A 15476-nucleotide genomic window follows, 5' to 3' on the forward strand; every position below is an offset into this window, starting at 1 on the left:
TACCTGTTCTTCCTAAACAGCCGCTTTCATAGCTATCACCTCTCACCTGAGCATTGGATACAGCATTTATCCTAGAACAGTACAAAATCATTAAATGAATTTCAGTATTTGCTGTTAAAATACTCAAATATTTATATATCACTTAGAAAACAGATTATTTCATACCTAAAATCAATATACGAATAATTTAACATCTTTTAACCTAATAAAAATGCTAGTGGATAGAAATGTTACATTAGTCTTATTTTTCATAAAGTACACCCAGAAAACACACTTATTTTAAGAGATTTCTATCACTTGTCTGCAGAGATTATACAAGAGGGGCCAGTTTTCTGGTTTCTTTGTCTATTTCACATTTATACATGAATGACTCACTGCTATCCCATTTCAAGGTTCTCATTATTATCAAGAGTTAAACAGTTTCTCCTTGTGTTAAAAGTCAAGTGATTTTCTATGATCCATTCCTTAAGCTCAGAGAAAATGTAGTTTATGTAATATGCCCACTTTATTCAGCTTCCCCTTTCATTTTTGTTAGAGCAAGGTACATTAATTAGTAGCAGGAATTTCTTTTTTAGCAGTCACAATGGATATAAGTAGTTCCAATTCCCATAATATAACCTTTTTAAACTCCTGGCCAGGTGTGGTGGCTTACACCTGTAATTCCAGCACTTTGAGAGGCCAAGGCAGGTGAATCACAAGGTCAGGAGTTCAATGCCAGCCTGGCCAACACAGTGAAACCACCGTCTCTACTAAAAATGCAAAATATTAGCTGGGCGTAGTAGCAGGCACCTGTAATCCCAGCTACTTGGGAGGCTGGGGCAGGAGAAGCACTTGAACCCAGGAGGCAGAGGTTGCAGTGAACTGAGATCGCGCCACTGCGGTCCAGACCAAACAACAGAGTAAGACTCTGTCTCAAAAAAAAAATAATAATAAAACCTCCTGACAGTATAAGGAAATAATGTAATCTTAATGTTTAATATTTTTTAATTGTTAAAAGACATCCATAAAAAGCTTCCTAGTTTTATGAAATGAGGTAACATAAACTTAAAAATAATTTAAATAAAAGCTACAAACAAATCTCTTTGAGATCAATCTTGCCTTTTCCTCAAACGCTGGCAAACACAGTCAAGTAGCACATTAAAAAAATAATAATAATACTGCAAGGTAAAAGTTGAGTGTACTACAACACCTATGGACGATTCACTACTAAAAAACACAGAAATGTAACATGTTTCATTAAATCTCAGAGGCCATGAGTTTTAAGATACACCATTAATTTTTAATACTGACAAGAAATAAAAATGTTATCAATTATAATTCTAATTATACTAAATATACTAATTATATACTGACTGCAAGATGCATCCTGATATTCAGAGGTATTAAAATGCGAAAAAGTAGATCTTGGAACTGATAAAATATGTAACTGACCAGATTAAAAAATATGAGGAAAAAAAATCACAAGATAATCGTTATAGGTGCTAAAAAGATATATGCCCAAATCCCACACTCATTCTTGGTTAAAAAAAAAATCGTAATAAAATGGGAATTATGTATGCATCATGTTAAAAAATTATCAAATAAATCAAAAAGTTATTCAAGAAAGCACTGCACATTAACAGGAAAGTATTTTTAGAAAAATCATATTGATTACAGAATTATCATCATACTTACATGAAGAAAGCCAATGTGGAAAATACACCACATGTGTGAAAGGCATGGTTCAACTGTTCTGGCTTAGGATACACCACAGCTGCATCAATCATTATCCACCAGCCTGTAAAAAACTTAAAACACAGCCCAAGTCACTGAAACACTGAAACTCTTGCTAGCATAATACCTGCTTTTTAACATTCCTTTTGTCCTACAGATCATATAAATGGGCCGGGTACAAAGGCTCACGCCTGTAATCTCAGCACTTTGGGAGGCTGAGGCAGGTGGATCATTTGAGGTCAGGAGTTCGAGACCAGCCTGGCCATCATGGTGAAACCTCACCTCTACTAAAAATACAAGGCTGGGCGTCGTGGCTCATGTCTGTAATCCCAGCACTTTGGGAGGCCAACACAGGCAAATTACCTGAGGTCAGGAATTCGAGACCAGTCTGGTCAACATGGTGAAACCTTGTCTCTACTAAAAGTACAAAAATTAACTAGGCATGGTGGCAGGCACACATAATCCTGCCTACTCAGGAGGCTGAGGCAGGAGAATCGCTTGAACCCAGGAGGTGGAGGCTACAATGAGCTGAGATCACGCCACTGCACTCCAGCTTGGATGACAGAGTGAAACTCTGTCTCGAAAAAATTCAAATACAAATACAAAAATTAGCTGGGCATGGTGGCATGTGCTTCTAATCCTAGCTACTTTGGAGGCTGAGGCACAAGAACTGCTTGAACCTGGGAAGTCGGAGGCAGAGGCCGCAGTGAGCAGACTGCTTCACAATTATCGTTAGTTCTTGCTCTGCTTTATTTCATTCTATTGGACTTAAGTGTAGAACTGTACATTCAAAGAGATGAATTTTTAAAATGTAAACAAATAAAGAAATTTGCTTCCAAAAAATGCAGTGGGAGCCAGAAATGGTAGTGTAGAAAATCTGTAGTCCCAGCTACTTGGGAGACTGAAGCAGGAAGATTGCTTGAGACCATTAATCTGAAGCCGTAGCACACTACAATCATACCTGTGAATAGCCACTGTACTCCAGTGGCTGTACAACATAGCAAGACCTTGTCTCTTTAAAAAAAAAAAAAAAAAAAAAGTGCGGCCAGGGAGTGGTTGATGGAATTATACAGCAAGACAGGTCCTGATTTTGGGGTGGTGGTGTTTTTTTTTTTTAAGCTGGATGATAGATACATGGGATAAAGGAGGAGACGGAACCTTTATAACATTCTGCCTACTTTTGTTTTATGCTTGTCATTTTCAATAATAAAAAGTTAAAAAAAATGATGGAAAGAAAATTAAACAATAGTTTCCTTCACAAATGTCTTCCTCTGATATTCCCCTGGTGTTGCAGCTGGGGAAACAGAGATGGTATTTCTTCCCTAGAGCCACTATAGGGCTTCAGTTCTAATGGAGCCTAAGGTTGTCACTATTATCTGCAGAGTACTGTCACTGTTGTCTGACCTTCAATAAGTCACAACAATAATTTTGTGTTACATTAAATCCTGAGCCTTTAAGGATCTTAAAGTACTTATATACATTGTATCACTAAGTTAAAAATGCTATTGCCTATAATAATTATATTATCACTGAAACTGAAGAAAAGATATTAAGTACACGTTTACAAAGTCAAAATGAATCCAGGGCCTACCATACTCTGCTTGGCAATAGTATCTAGAACTGATAATTATCTATACAAAACAGCAGTGAAATAAATAGTTCTGGAAAGCCATTCTCAGTTCAAAGGAACTGGCATTGATTTCCAGGGCAAAAGGTAAGGGATAAATGTCACCAACCTGTCTTTCTCACTTACCAATATACCTGCGACAACAGATGCCACAGCATTTCTTCTCTCGCTCCAGTCAATACACTCACATTCTGGCCAACGAAAATTGTCTAGGAAGCCTGCCATTTTTACTTCTTAAGCATAAATGTTTCATTAAATGCTGTATCCTACAAACAGAAAGACAAAAACTAATCAACCCAAGACAATGTTTTCTAAAAGTAAAATATCTTACTCCTTTACTTTACTTTAGGTCCTATTCTACTATAGTTAAGAAAAATTCAATACTTCAACAAGTACCTAATTGAGATGTATACAGGACTACGCTAGGACACAAGGGGGAGATTGCTATTTGATAAATGAGCACTGTGGTTTTAAAACATGTCTAGGAGCTAGGTGACATGACTCACGCCTGTTATTCCAGCACTTTGGGAGGCCGAAGTGGGCAGATCACTTGAGGCCAGGAGTTTGAGACCAGCCTGGCCAATATTATGAAACCCTGTCTCTACTAAATATACGAAAAATTAACTGGGCCTGGTGGCACATGCCTGTAATTACAGCTACTTGGGAGGCGGAGCACAAGAATTGCCTGAACCTGGAAGGAGAGATTGCAGTGCAAGATCATGCCACTGCACTCCAGCCTGGGCAACAGAGCAAGACTCTGTCACAAAAATAAATAAATAAATGAAATAAATTAAACATGTCCAAAATATTTGACACTTCTTCCATTGAGAGGTGGATTTATGTCCTACCTTTGAATTTGGGTCAACAATAAAGACTAGTTGACCAGTAGAGTAGAGGAAGTGATGCTAAGTAACTTCTGCCATGCAACTTCCAAGATCAGGTCACAGAAGGCAACGGACCATCTGCCTGGTTCTCTGGAACACTAATGCTCGGGCTACCATGCTGTAAGGAGACCATTTATAGGTGTTCTGACCCACAGTTCCAGTTGAGGTCCCAGCTAATAGCTAGTACTAACTGCCAGACATGTGAGTAAAGACACGTCTCTACTAAAAATACAAAATTAGCTGTGAGTGGTGGCGCATGCCTATAATCCCAGTTACTTGGGAGGCTGAGGCAGGAGAATCACTTGGACCCAGGAGGCGGAGGTTGCAGTGAGCTGAGATCTCGCCACTGCACTCCACCCTGGGTGATAGAGCGAGACTCTGTCTCCAAAAAAAGAAAAGAAGTTAGAAGACCAGTAAAAAAGATTCACATATAAATAACACAGGTATTTTAGAAACTACACAGGAAACAGTAGAGAAAAAAGAATCAACAAAATATTTCAAGAAAATTTCCCCAGAATAAAAGTTCTTGTATTTCCAGATTTAAAGTACCCATTGAATACTTAAGTAATGGAGTAAACCCACACTTCATTTTAAATTTCAAAACACTGAGGTCAAAGTGTAGATTCTATAAGTTTGCAGATACGAAAAAAACCAGGTCGCATACAAAGGCTTTTGGAATTCGTGTGTGTGTTTGTGTGTGTGTGTCTGAGAGAGAGAGAGAGAGAGAGAGAGAGACAGACAGACAGAGAGAGAGACAGGGTCTCGCTCTGTCACCCAGGCTGGAGTGCAGTGGCACGATCACAGCTTACTGCAGCCTCTACCTGCTGGGCTCAAGTGATCCTCCCACTGCAGCCCCCGGAACAGCTGGGACTACAAGCACACACTACCACACCCAGCTAATTTTTTATAGAGATGGGATTTTGCCATATTGCCCAGGCTAGTCTTGAACTTCTGGACTTAAGCAATCCACCCACTGCAGCCTCCCAAAGTGCTGGGATTACAGGCGTGAGCCACCATGCCTGGCCCTCAGCTTGGAATTCTTAACAGTAAAACCACAAGCAAGATGACAATGGGGCAGTAAATTCAAAACTCTGTAGGACAATTATTTCCAATCAAAAGATTTTTACCAGTCAAAATATGAATCAAGTATGAGGATAGCATCAAAACATATTCAGAAGCATTTTGAGAGGCCAACGCAGGCCTCTCACTTGAAGCTAGGAGTTCAGGACCAGCCCGGCCAACAAGGCGAAATCCCGTCTCTATTTAAACAACAACAACAACAAAATATTCAGACACACAAGGTCTCCAAAAAATGTAACTATTCTTGTCAAGAAGCTACTGGAGTTTGAGCTTCAACAGGGAGAGTGAATTAATAAAAGAGAATATGGGATACAGGAAAGATCCTGCACAGAAGAACTAAAGAGAATCCAGCTGTGCCCCAGAAGCAGCAGATAATCAGGCCAGACTGCAGCAGTGTAACTCAGGAGATAACGTCCTGGCTGGTATAGCAGTTTTTTGTGGGGGATTTTGTGCCTTTATAAAAAACAATCTTTTAAAAAAATCCACTGGAATATAGCAGCTTTTGAAGCTGAGGACTGAATGCTCCAAGAACTTGGCCCAGAGCCTATCTGTACTCACTGGGGCTTGGCTTGATCCTGAGCATATGCTGATGCAGTTCCTGCTCTCCTGCAAGGCGTGCAGCCTTCGTCAGCAGACGACACTTACTTCCCCCACAGAGAGGTTCTGCTTTCACCTACCCTGTTAACTACAGGTAGGCCATGGTGAGCTAAGAAGCAGAAAACGCAGAGAAGCCCACTCCTTCTGACCTTATTTTTGTTGTCTTTCCATTACGTGGTCCACTAGAACCTTCCAGATACCCTGACTGAGGTGACCCCCCTTTCCTAGGACTCATAACACAGCACATAAACTTCCTCAGAAAGGCCCCCTGTAAACAGGCAAGGGATCTGAAGTCATTCTGTTCAGCTCATCTTTTCTTGAAAACCTTCATCTAAGTGGCTATCCTTTCCTTAGTCAAGTTTGACCTTATAATTGTAAAATGAGGCCAGGCATGGTGGCTCATGCCTGTTATCCCAACACTTTGGGAGGCCGAGGAAGGTGGATCACGAGGTCAGGAGTTCGAGACCACCCTGGCCAACATAGTGAAACCTCATCTCTACTAAAAATACAAAAATTAGCCAGGCATGGTGGCACACACCTGAAACCTTGGCTACTCAGGAGACTGAGGCAGGAGAATTGCTTGAACCTGGAAGGTGGAGGTTGCAGTGAGCCAAGATGGCACCACTGCACTCCACCTGGGCAACTGAGCGAAACTCGGTCTCAAAAAAAAGCTCAGACTGGGCGCGATGGCTCACACCTGTAATCCCAGCACTTTAGGAGGCCAAGACAGGCGGATCACGAGGTCAGGAGATCGAGACCATCCTGGCTAACACGGTGAAACTCCGTCTCTACTAAAAATACAAAAAAGTAGCCGGGCGAGGTGGCGGGTGCCTGTAGTCCCAGCTACTCGGGAGGCTGTGGCAGGAGAATGGTGTGAACCCAGGAGGCGGAGCTTGCAGTGAGCCGAGATTGCGCCCCTGCACTCCAGCCTGGGTGACAGAGTGAGATTCCATCTCAAAAAAAAAAAAAAAAAAAAAAAGCTCCAGCATTTTCTAATAAGTATGTCTGGACTTCATCTACGCTCTCAGGGACAGAACTTTGTTATTACAGTTTATTTAATGAACAACCCACTATTAATAAAGATGCAGACAGTTTATAGCCCTCTGGGGTTTAACTGCAGAAATTAATGAGGTGTTATGATTTTACAGCCTGGTAAGAAAATCAATCCCAAAGATATTATGATTTTGTTGCCTTGTGGAACATTAACCAATTAAACTAACTTAGTCATACTATTGAGACTTTTCTTTCCCTACAAACTGCATAAATACCGATTCCTTATATCCTTTTAAAACCAGCTCTTTGGCTGGGCACGGTGGCTCACACCTGTAATCCCAGCACTTTGGGAGGCCAAGGTGGGCAGATCACCTAAGGTCAGGAGTTTGAGACCAGCCTGGTCAGCATGGTCAAAGCCCATCTATACTTAAAATACAAAAATTAGCCAGGCATGGTGGCGGGCGCCTGTAATCCTAGCTACTCAGAAGCCTGAGGCAGAACTGCTTGAGTCCGGGAGGAGAAGGTTGCAGTAAGCTGAGATCATGCCACTGCACCCCAGCCTGGGCGACAGAGCCAGACTCCAACTCAAAACAAAACAAAAACACAGCTCTCAAAACAAAAAAAAAACTCTCAATAATAGTAAAACAAAACTGAAACACACTGCTTAACTATCCGCATGAGAATTGTGTTTCTAACACTATTCATTCAAAACAAAGGTGGCTCACACCGGTAATCCCAGCACTTTGTGAGGCCGAGGCAGATGGACCACCTGAGGTCAGGAATTCAAGACCAGCCTGGCCAACCTGGAGAAACCAGGTTTCTACTAAAAATAAAAAAACTAGCCGGGTGTGGTGGTGGTCACCTGTAATCCCAGCTACTCCAGCGGCTGAGGCAGGAGAATCGCTTGAACCCAGAAGGCGAAGGCAGCAGTGAGCTAAGACTGCGCCAGTGCACTCCAGCCTGGGTAACAGAGCAAGACTCTGTCTCAAAAAAAAAAAAAAAAAAAACACTAAATACACTGTTTAGGATATAGGAGTGTGTCTGCAAATTTATGTATATATTTGTAAACATTTATGCACATATGTATAAATGTATATGTACATGAATTTATATGTTTATGAATTTATGTATACATGCATAAAGCTTATTTTAAAAAGCAAGAGAAAGATAAACACAAAAATCAGGACAGAGGCTACCTCTGGAAGAAAAAAATGCAAACATTTTGTTCCCCCACCGCCGCCACCCCCAAGACGGAGTCTTGCTCTGTCACCCAGGATGGAGTGCAGTGGCGTGATCTGGGCTCACTGCAACCTCCACCTCCCAGGTTCAAGCAATTCTCCTGCCTCAGCCCCCTGAGTAGCTGAGATTACAGGTGCCCACTACCACGACTGGCTAATTTTTATATTTTTGGTAGAGACAGGATTTCACATGTTGGCCAGGCGGGTCTCCAACACTCAGCCTTCAGTGATCTGCCTGTCTCAGCTCCCAAGATGCTGGGACTACAGGTGTGAACCATTGCGCCTGGCCCAACATTTTGTTTCTTAATTTGGTAGTGGATACATAATGATCATTGCAATAGCATTCTTTAAATTTTACATGTTTTATATATTTTTTGTACCTGAGATAAAATTTGCAATAAAAGAAATTACTTTTGTGTGTGTGTGTGTGAGATGGAGTCTCGCTCTGTCACCCAGGCTGGAATGCAGTGGCACCATCTCGGCTCACTGTAACCTCCACCTCCTGGTTTCAAGCAGTTATCTGCCTCCACCTCCCGAGTAGCTGGGATTACAGGCGCCCACCACCACAACTGGCTACTTTTTTGTATTTTTAGTAGAGACGGGGTTTCACCATCTTGGCCAGGCTGGTCTTGAACTCCTGACTGCGCCCAGGAAGAAATTACTTTTAAAAAGAACAAGCAGCCGGGCGCGGTGGCTCACGCCTGTAATCCCAGCACTTTGGGAGACCGAGACGGGCAGATCACGAGGTCAGGAGATGGAGACCATCCTCGCTAACACGGTAAAACCACATCTCTACTAAAAATACAAATAAATTAGCTGGGCGTGGTAGCGGGCGCCTGTAGTCCCAGCTACTCAGGAGGCTGGGGCAGGAGAATGGCATCAACCCGGGAGGCGGAGCTTGCAGTGAGCCAAGATTGCACCACTGGACTCCAGTCTAGGCGACAGAGCGAGACTCCGTCTCAAAAAAAAAAAAAAAAAAAAAAAAAAAAAATATATATATATATATATATATATATATAGATAGATACATATGGAGCCAAGGTGGGTGGATCACCTGCTGAGGTCGGGAGTTCAAGACCAGCCTGACCAACATGGAGAAACCCCGTCTCTGCTAAAAATACAAAATTAGCCGGGGTGGTGGCGCATGTCTGTAATTCCAGCTACTCGGGAGGTTGAGGCAGGAGAATTGCTTGAACCTGGGAGATGGAGGTTGCGGTGAGCCAAGATCATGCCATTGCACTCCAGCCTGGGCAACAAGAGCAAAACTCCGTCTCTAAATAAATAAAATATACGGATATTAGAAATGCATTTAATTCCAATAGATTTAGCTACTGCTTTTAAATTATAAAATCTTTAAGTTATAATGTCAGGCGTGGTGGCTCATGCCTATAATCCCACCACTTTGGGAGGCTGGGGCAGGTGGATCACGAGGTCAGGAGATCAAGACCATCCTGGCTAACATGGTGAAACCCCATCTCTACCAAAAATACAAAAAATTAGCTGGGCGTGGTGGCAGGCGCCTGTAGTCCCAGGTACTCAGGAGGCTGAGGCAGGAGAATGGCGTGAACCGGGAAGGCGGAGCTTGCAGTGAGCAGAGATCGCGCCACTGCACTCCAGCCTGGGCGACAGAGCGAGACTCCGTCTCAAAAAAAAAAAAACAAACTTTAAGTTATAAAAAGATTCCTTGTGAAATAAAATTATATCAAAGTACAATCATCTGTTTATATTATCTACCTGAAACATACCCTACAATGACAAAAAGATTTTCATAAAGCAAGGCTTTTAATGGCTAAAACCCAGAAACAGCCAAAATGCCCATCAATAAGGAACCAAAAAATGTATATTAGGGTACATCCAAACAACAGTATACCCCACTACATTTTGAGAATGAGGCAGGTTGGCTGGGCAGGATGGCTCACACCTGTAATCCCAGCACTCTGAAAGGCTGAGGCAGGTGGATAGCTTGAGCTCAGGAATTGAAGACCAGCCTGGGCAACATGAGGAACCCATCTCTACAAAAATTACAAAAATCAGGCGTGGTGGCACTCACCTATAGTCTCAGCTACTCGGGAGGCTGAGGTGGGAGAATCGTTTGAGCCCCAAGGCTGCAGTGAGCAGTGAGGGAACCATGCACTCTACCCGGGGCAACACAGTCAGACCCAGTCTCCAAAGTGAGGGGTGGGGTTGCAGGGAAATGAGTTAGGTCTCTACGTGCTTAAGAAGGAAATGTGTCCTTATATTATCATCAGCTGCCGAGCAATATTATAGTATAATATCCTCCTAGGGAATTGAATTGAGGATGTAAAGAGTGAAAAGTGAAGAAACAAGGAATCCTAACTTGACATACCTCTGTGCTGAATTTTACTTGATATTCTTCTGTCATGTTTAAATGTTTTAAACAACCTGAATGTTACTTTAACCATTTAAAAAGGAAAATGGACTAGGTACGGTGGCTCACGCCTGTAATTCCAGCACTTTGGGAAGCTGAGGCAGGTAGACCACCTGAGATCAGGAGTTCAAGCCTCTACTAAAAATACAAAAATTAGCTGGGCATGGTGGGGGGCGTCTGTAATCCCAGCTACTTGGGAGGCTGAGACGGGAGAAACGTTTCAACCTGGGAGGCAGAGGTTGCAGTGAGCCACGATTGTGCCACTGCACTCCAGCCTGGGTGACAAGAGCTAAACTCTGCCTCAAAAAAATATATACATATAAATAAGTTAAAAACAAACTTTAGGCTGGGCACGGTGACTTACGCCTGTAATCCCAGCACTTTGGGAGGCCGAGGCGGGTGGATCATGAGGTCAGGAGATCGAGACCATCCTGGCTAACACGGTGAAACCTCGTATCTACTAAAAATACAAAAAATTAGCCTGACGTGGTGGTTGGTGCCTGTAGTCCCAGCTACTTGGGAGGCTGAGGCAGGAGAATGGCGTGAACCCAGGAGGCGGAGCTTGCAGTGAGCCGAGACTGCGCCACTGCACTCCAGCCTGGGCGACAGAGTGAGACTCCGTCTCAAAAAATAAACAAACAAATAATAATAAACTTTAAAAGGCCAGGCGCGGTGCCCACGCCTGTAATCCCAGCATGTGGAGAGACCGAGGCGAGCAGATCACTTGAGGTCAGGAGTTCAAGTCCAGCCTGGCCAACATGGTGAAACTTCCTCCCTTCTAAGAGTATAAAAATTAGCCGGACATGGGGGCAGGCGCCTGTGATCCCAGCTAGTCGGGAGGCTGAGACTGTAAAATCCCTTTAACCCTAGAGGCATGGGTTGCAGTGAGCAAAGATCGCGCCACTGCACTCCAGCCTAGGCGACAGCAACAGTACTTGCAGCCTGGTCAACGAGTGAGACCCTGTCTCAAAAAAAAAAAAAAAAAAAAGGAAAATGAGGATAAAATAAGATAAATTCTTTACCTTGGCCCCCAGAAGTGAATTCAGAATTCAGAAAAGACTAGCCAGTGTAAAGCCGCCATAACCCTAGTTGACAGAGAGGAGGGATTGGGGTGGCGAGTGGGGAGGCTGTGTCTCTGGAAGAATATACGTCCCCACCTCAGTCTGATTAAACCTGCTTTTCCAGCGCGATCAATATTCAAGGTAACTTTTGGTTTGCCTTTCAAGAAAGAAGTCTTGCACCACTATCCTCAGTTAAAAAAAAAATGTTTAATGTTTGCTCTACGTTTGAAATGCATGCAGGTTTAAAAGACGAGAAGAGACAAAATGATGAAAAAGTGTGACCGGCCTGAGAGTTCAGAGCCTCTGGAAGTGTCAAGGGATCCACAGTGCAGGTAGGATGAAGAGTCTGAGAGGGGAGGTGGGATCCTCCGAAAAGAGAAAGTCTGGTCTTGGAGCGCGACGATGCAGATGCCACTTCCCTCCCATTCCGTCCCATCAGAGGCCTCCACTCCCTGCCCCTCCGCACCCCCCGACCCAGGCACGCGCAGCGGGGAGCAGCCTAGCCCAGGCCGTCTCACTGCTTTGGTTTTGAAAGGTTACATATTTATTTTAGAATTTCAGCACCTTCTAACGTACTGTTTTAAGTACCTTTAACCAGCTTATCGGCCTAAAACCGAAACGGTCCTACCCGCGACTACCACTGCTCCAGTGACAATGCTCTGCTGCTACTTATTTAACGGGGCCCAAGGCTTACAATTCTCGAAAGAATGTTGTTCCCCTTCCCTTTCCCTTCCCGCCTCTGTACTTGACTCTGGTTAAGTATGAAATCAGAAAAGTGCAGAAAACACGGGCAGCTTCCTAGCAATGGTTCGGGGCAAAAGAGAGTGGCGAAGAAGGGCTAGAGCTCCCCCGGGCCCCTCGCTCCGGCCCTGGGAGGGCGTCGCGGCCGCAGCAGGGCGTCCCGAAAACCGTCGCCTCCTTGCCCGCCGCCCGAGAAGGTGAAAGGCACGAGATGGAACCTCTCCAGCCCTCCCCAGGAACGCAACCTGACGGCGCGACAGAGCGGCAGGGAGGCCTCTCCGGGCTGCTTGCGGGTCGCCGCGGCGCCACGGTCACGGCCGGCCCGAAGGGAAGCGGGCAGGGGCAAGAAGGGGCGGCGGGGGTTCCGCGGGCCCGAGTCTGCAGGCCGGCGCCGAGCACAGGGAAAACCTGGCTGGGCGGCGCCACAGCCCCCCGAAGGCCGGGTCGGGCCCGACTAGGGCGCCTCCTTACGCGCGGGCGGCGGGCGCGAACCCCCTAGGGTTGCCTGGCGCCGGAGACCCGCAGACAGGACTCACCCAGCTTCCTCAAACGCTCACGCCGACTTCAGGCGCGCGCGCAGAAAGGACACTGCTGCGCCACAGCCCGGCCGGCGTCCCCCGGCTCCACCTCAGCCCCGGGAGCCGGGAGCTGTAGGCCGGCGCGAGGCTAGGGCGCCCCTGAGGCGGGGCGAGGCGCCGTGCGCACTGCAGCGACCAATCGGAGCGCAGCAAATGGCCGGCGGGGGGCGGGGCGGGACGCGAGAGGGCGGGGAGAGGGCGTTGGCTGGGCGCAGCTGGACGCCGGGCGCTGCTCAGCGACCAATCCGCGTGCAGCAAGTGGCCGGCCGGGGGCAGGGCGAGCTCCCAGCCGTGGGGTGGGGACCGCTGCTCTGCTGGGCTCCCGGAGCCGGGGTCCAGACCCAACTACCTACGGTTGGGGACAGAGTAAGACAGGCGTCTCCTATCCCCTGCGGGTGGGCGACCGCCGCCGGGTTCCCACTGCTGCGTTTCTGCACGCAGACTTGAAGTGCAGTACCGTGAGATCACGTGCGGACGGAACTCGAGACTCGGGGGACCAGGGTCTCCCTTCGCCTATGACCGATCAGCCTTGTCTGCGAGCTGCCCAGAGTAGGGAAGGTGCTTCGGGAGGGTTCTCGAAGGGAACGGAGGGTCTTTAGAGATGCCTTTTTCTAATCCCCTCAATTCAGAAATTGAGCCCCAGAAAGTTGAAGTTAGTCAACCAGGGCTACTCAGCGACTGCTGGTTACCCGAGGTGATCCTCACAATACAACTAGTCTTCTGATTTTGTTCGGCGCTTTCCCGTCTATTCACGCAGATTTTTGTCTTTTTTTTTTTTTTTTTTTTGTCTGTCTTATAGTCAGATATCTTTTTGTTTGTTTGTTTGTTTGTTTTTCTTATAGTCAGGTATCTTTCAGCCTCTTGGATTTTCAACATAACTTTAACAGCCTTTGGAAGCCACGTCTGAATTTCCTACAGAAATGCGTATAACCATTTAGTTGTTTGGGGAAAAGTTGACCTTTGTTTTTTGGGTGCTTTGTTTGTTTGTTTTGAGACAGGGTCTTGCTGTGTTGTCCAGGCTGGAGTGTAGTGGTGTGATCTTGGCTCACTGCACCCTCTTATCTCCCACGTTCAATCGATCCTTCCACTTCCGCCTTCCCAGTAACTGGGATTACAGGTGCACGCCACCATGCTTGGCTAATTTTTGTATTTTTAGTAGAGACGGGATTTCACCAGGCTGATCTCGAACTCCTGACTTCAGGTGATCCACCCGCCTTCGCCTCCCAAAATGCTGGGGTTACAAGCGTGAGCCACGGTGCCCAGCCAAGTAATTATCAATGGAAATCTAAAAAGCATTTTACTTGAGGTATAATGAAGTTAAAGGTTTTGCATCATGGAATTATCACCAAAAACGCCATCCTGGATAATGTTCTCCTATAGCTCTTATACATGGGCTAGGATCTAGGTGTTCAATAAATATGTGCTGAATAAGTTACTTTTGAAATATGTCACAATGCTGGCGTTCCACCAGAAGAGAGGATACAGAAGGGAACACTCTCCTCTCTTTAAGAACCTTTTGAAAGGGGCAGGGGTTGCATGTACCATTTTTGTTTTCATTCTGCTACTAAAATAGTCACTTGACTACACCAAATTGCGAAGAAGCCTGGAAAATGGGGTTTCAGTACTAAGGAAGGAAAACTAGATATTAGGGGACAATTAGAAGTTTCCAAATCTCATCACTTATTTGCGGGGGGCGGGGGGTGGGGGAGACATCCCAAAGGGCAGACTGGTTTATTAGGCAGCCTGGGCAACAGAGTGAGACTCTGTCTCAAAAAAAAAAAAAAAAAAAAGAAGATAGATATTGGAATTAAGTTGCTGATGTCAACATTTCACTGTCAAGTCTTTAGTAGAATTGTAAATCAGCCTTTAAAATATACCACACATGGCCTGGCGCGGTGGCTCAAGCCTGTAATCCCAGCACTTTGGGAGGCCGAGGGGGCAGATCACAAGGTCAGGCGTTCAAGACCAGCCTGGCCAACATGGTGAAACCCCGTCTCTACTAAAAATACAAAAATTAGCCAGGTGTGGTGGCACTCACCTCTAATCCCAGCTACTCATGAGGCTGAGGCAGGAGAATTGCTTGAACCCAGGAGTCAGAGGTTGCAGTGAGCCGAGATCACACCACTGCACTCCAGCCTGGGTGACAGAGTGAGACTCTGTCTCAAAAAAAACAAAAACAAACAAAAAAACACAATATTCTGCTTCAGTTCCACCATGTAGCTACTGAAGCATATGTTTTGTTAAATTCCTGTTACCTAAGCACTTCAGAGAGGCTCTCCTAGATTCTGGAGACATTGTGACTTCAGGACCATTTTCAGGTTTGGGCCAGGACAGGTTCTGAAAGATCTACTTCACCTAAAACTGGACAGAAAATGCAGTCCAGTTGGTACAAGTCTATTAAGAGAAAGGAACAATTCAGGCTGTCCTTCACGCTATGCCCCATGGGTTCTAGTTTGTTCTCTCTCAGGGCTGCTTCATGAACTTCTGATAGAGTGGTATTCACTTCCATCTTTTGAGTGTACAAGCCAAATGTGTACCATGGGAATTATCTGAAAGGCTAAAACATGTTGCATAA

The 15476-nt window shown here is 45.2% G+C and overlaps 1 protein-coding gene across 3 annotated transcripts in view; it reads right to left on the reverse strand.

Moving 5' to 3' along the window:
* LOC105472703 (transmembrane protein 50B) overlaps positions 1–13017 on the reverse strand; it is a 29823-nt gene extending 16806 nt beyond the window's left edge. Inside the window, exons 1-4 of one of the 3 annotated variants that reach the window (XM_011726209.2) lie at positions 12860–13017; positions 3467–3606; positions 1675–1787; positions 4–71 (exon numbers count right to left, since the gene is read on the reverse strand). In XM_011726209.2, the coding sequence (XP_011724511.1) occupies positions 4–71; positions 1675–1787; positions 3467–3565 (280 nt within the window). In that variant the 5' untranslated portion in view covers positions 3566–3606; positions 12860–13017. Of the gene's footprint in view, positions 1–3; positions 72–1674; positions 1788–3466; positions 3607–4188; positions 4343–5862; positions 5977–12859 lie in introns of those variants that run through there. The other 2 variants (XM_011726212.3, XM_011726211.3) reach the window with 2 other exon arrangements.
* Positions 13018–15476: the final 2459 nt, after the last annotated feature.

Source organism: Macaca nemestrina, chromosome 4 (assembly GCF_043159975.1).
Source record: "Macaca nemestrina isolate mMacNem1 chromosome 4, mMacNem.hap1, whole genome shotgun sequence".
Lineage (NCBI taxonomy): Eukaryota > Metazoa > Chordata > Mammalia > Primates > Cercopithecidae > Macaca > Macaca nemestrina.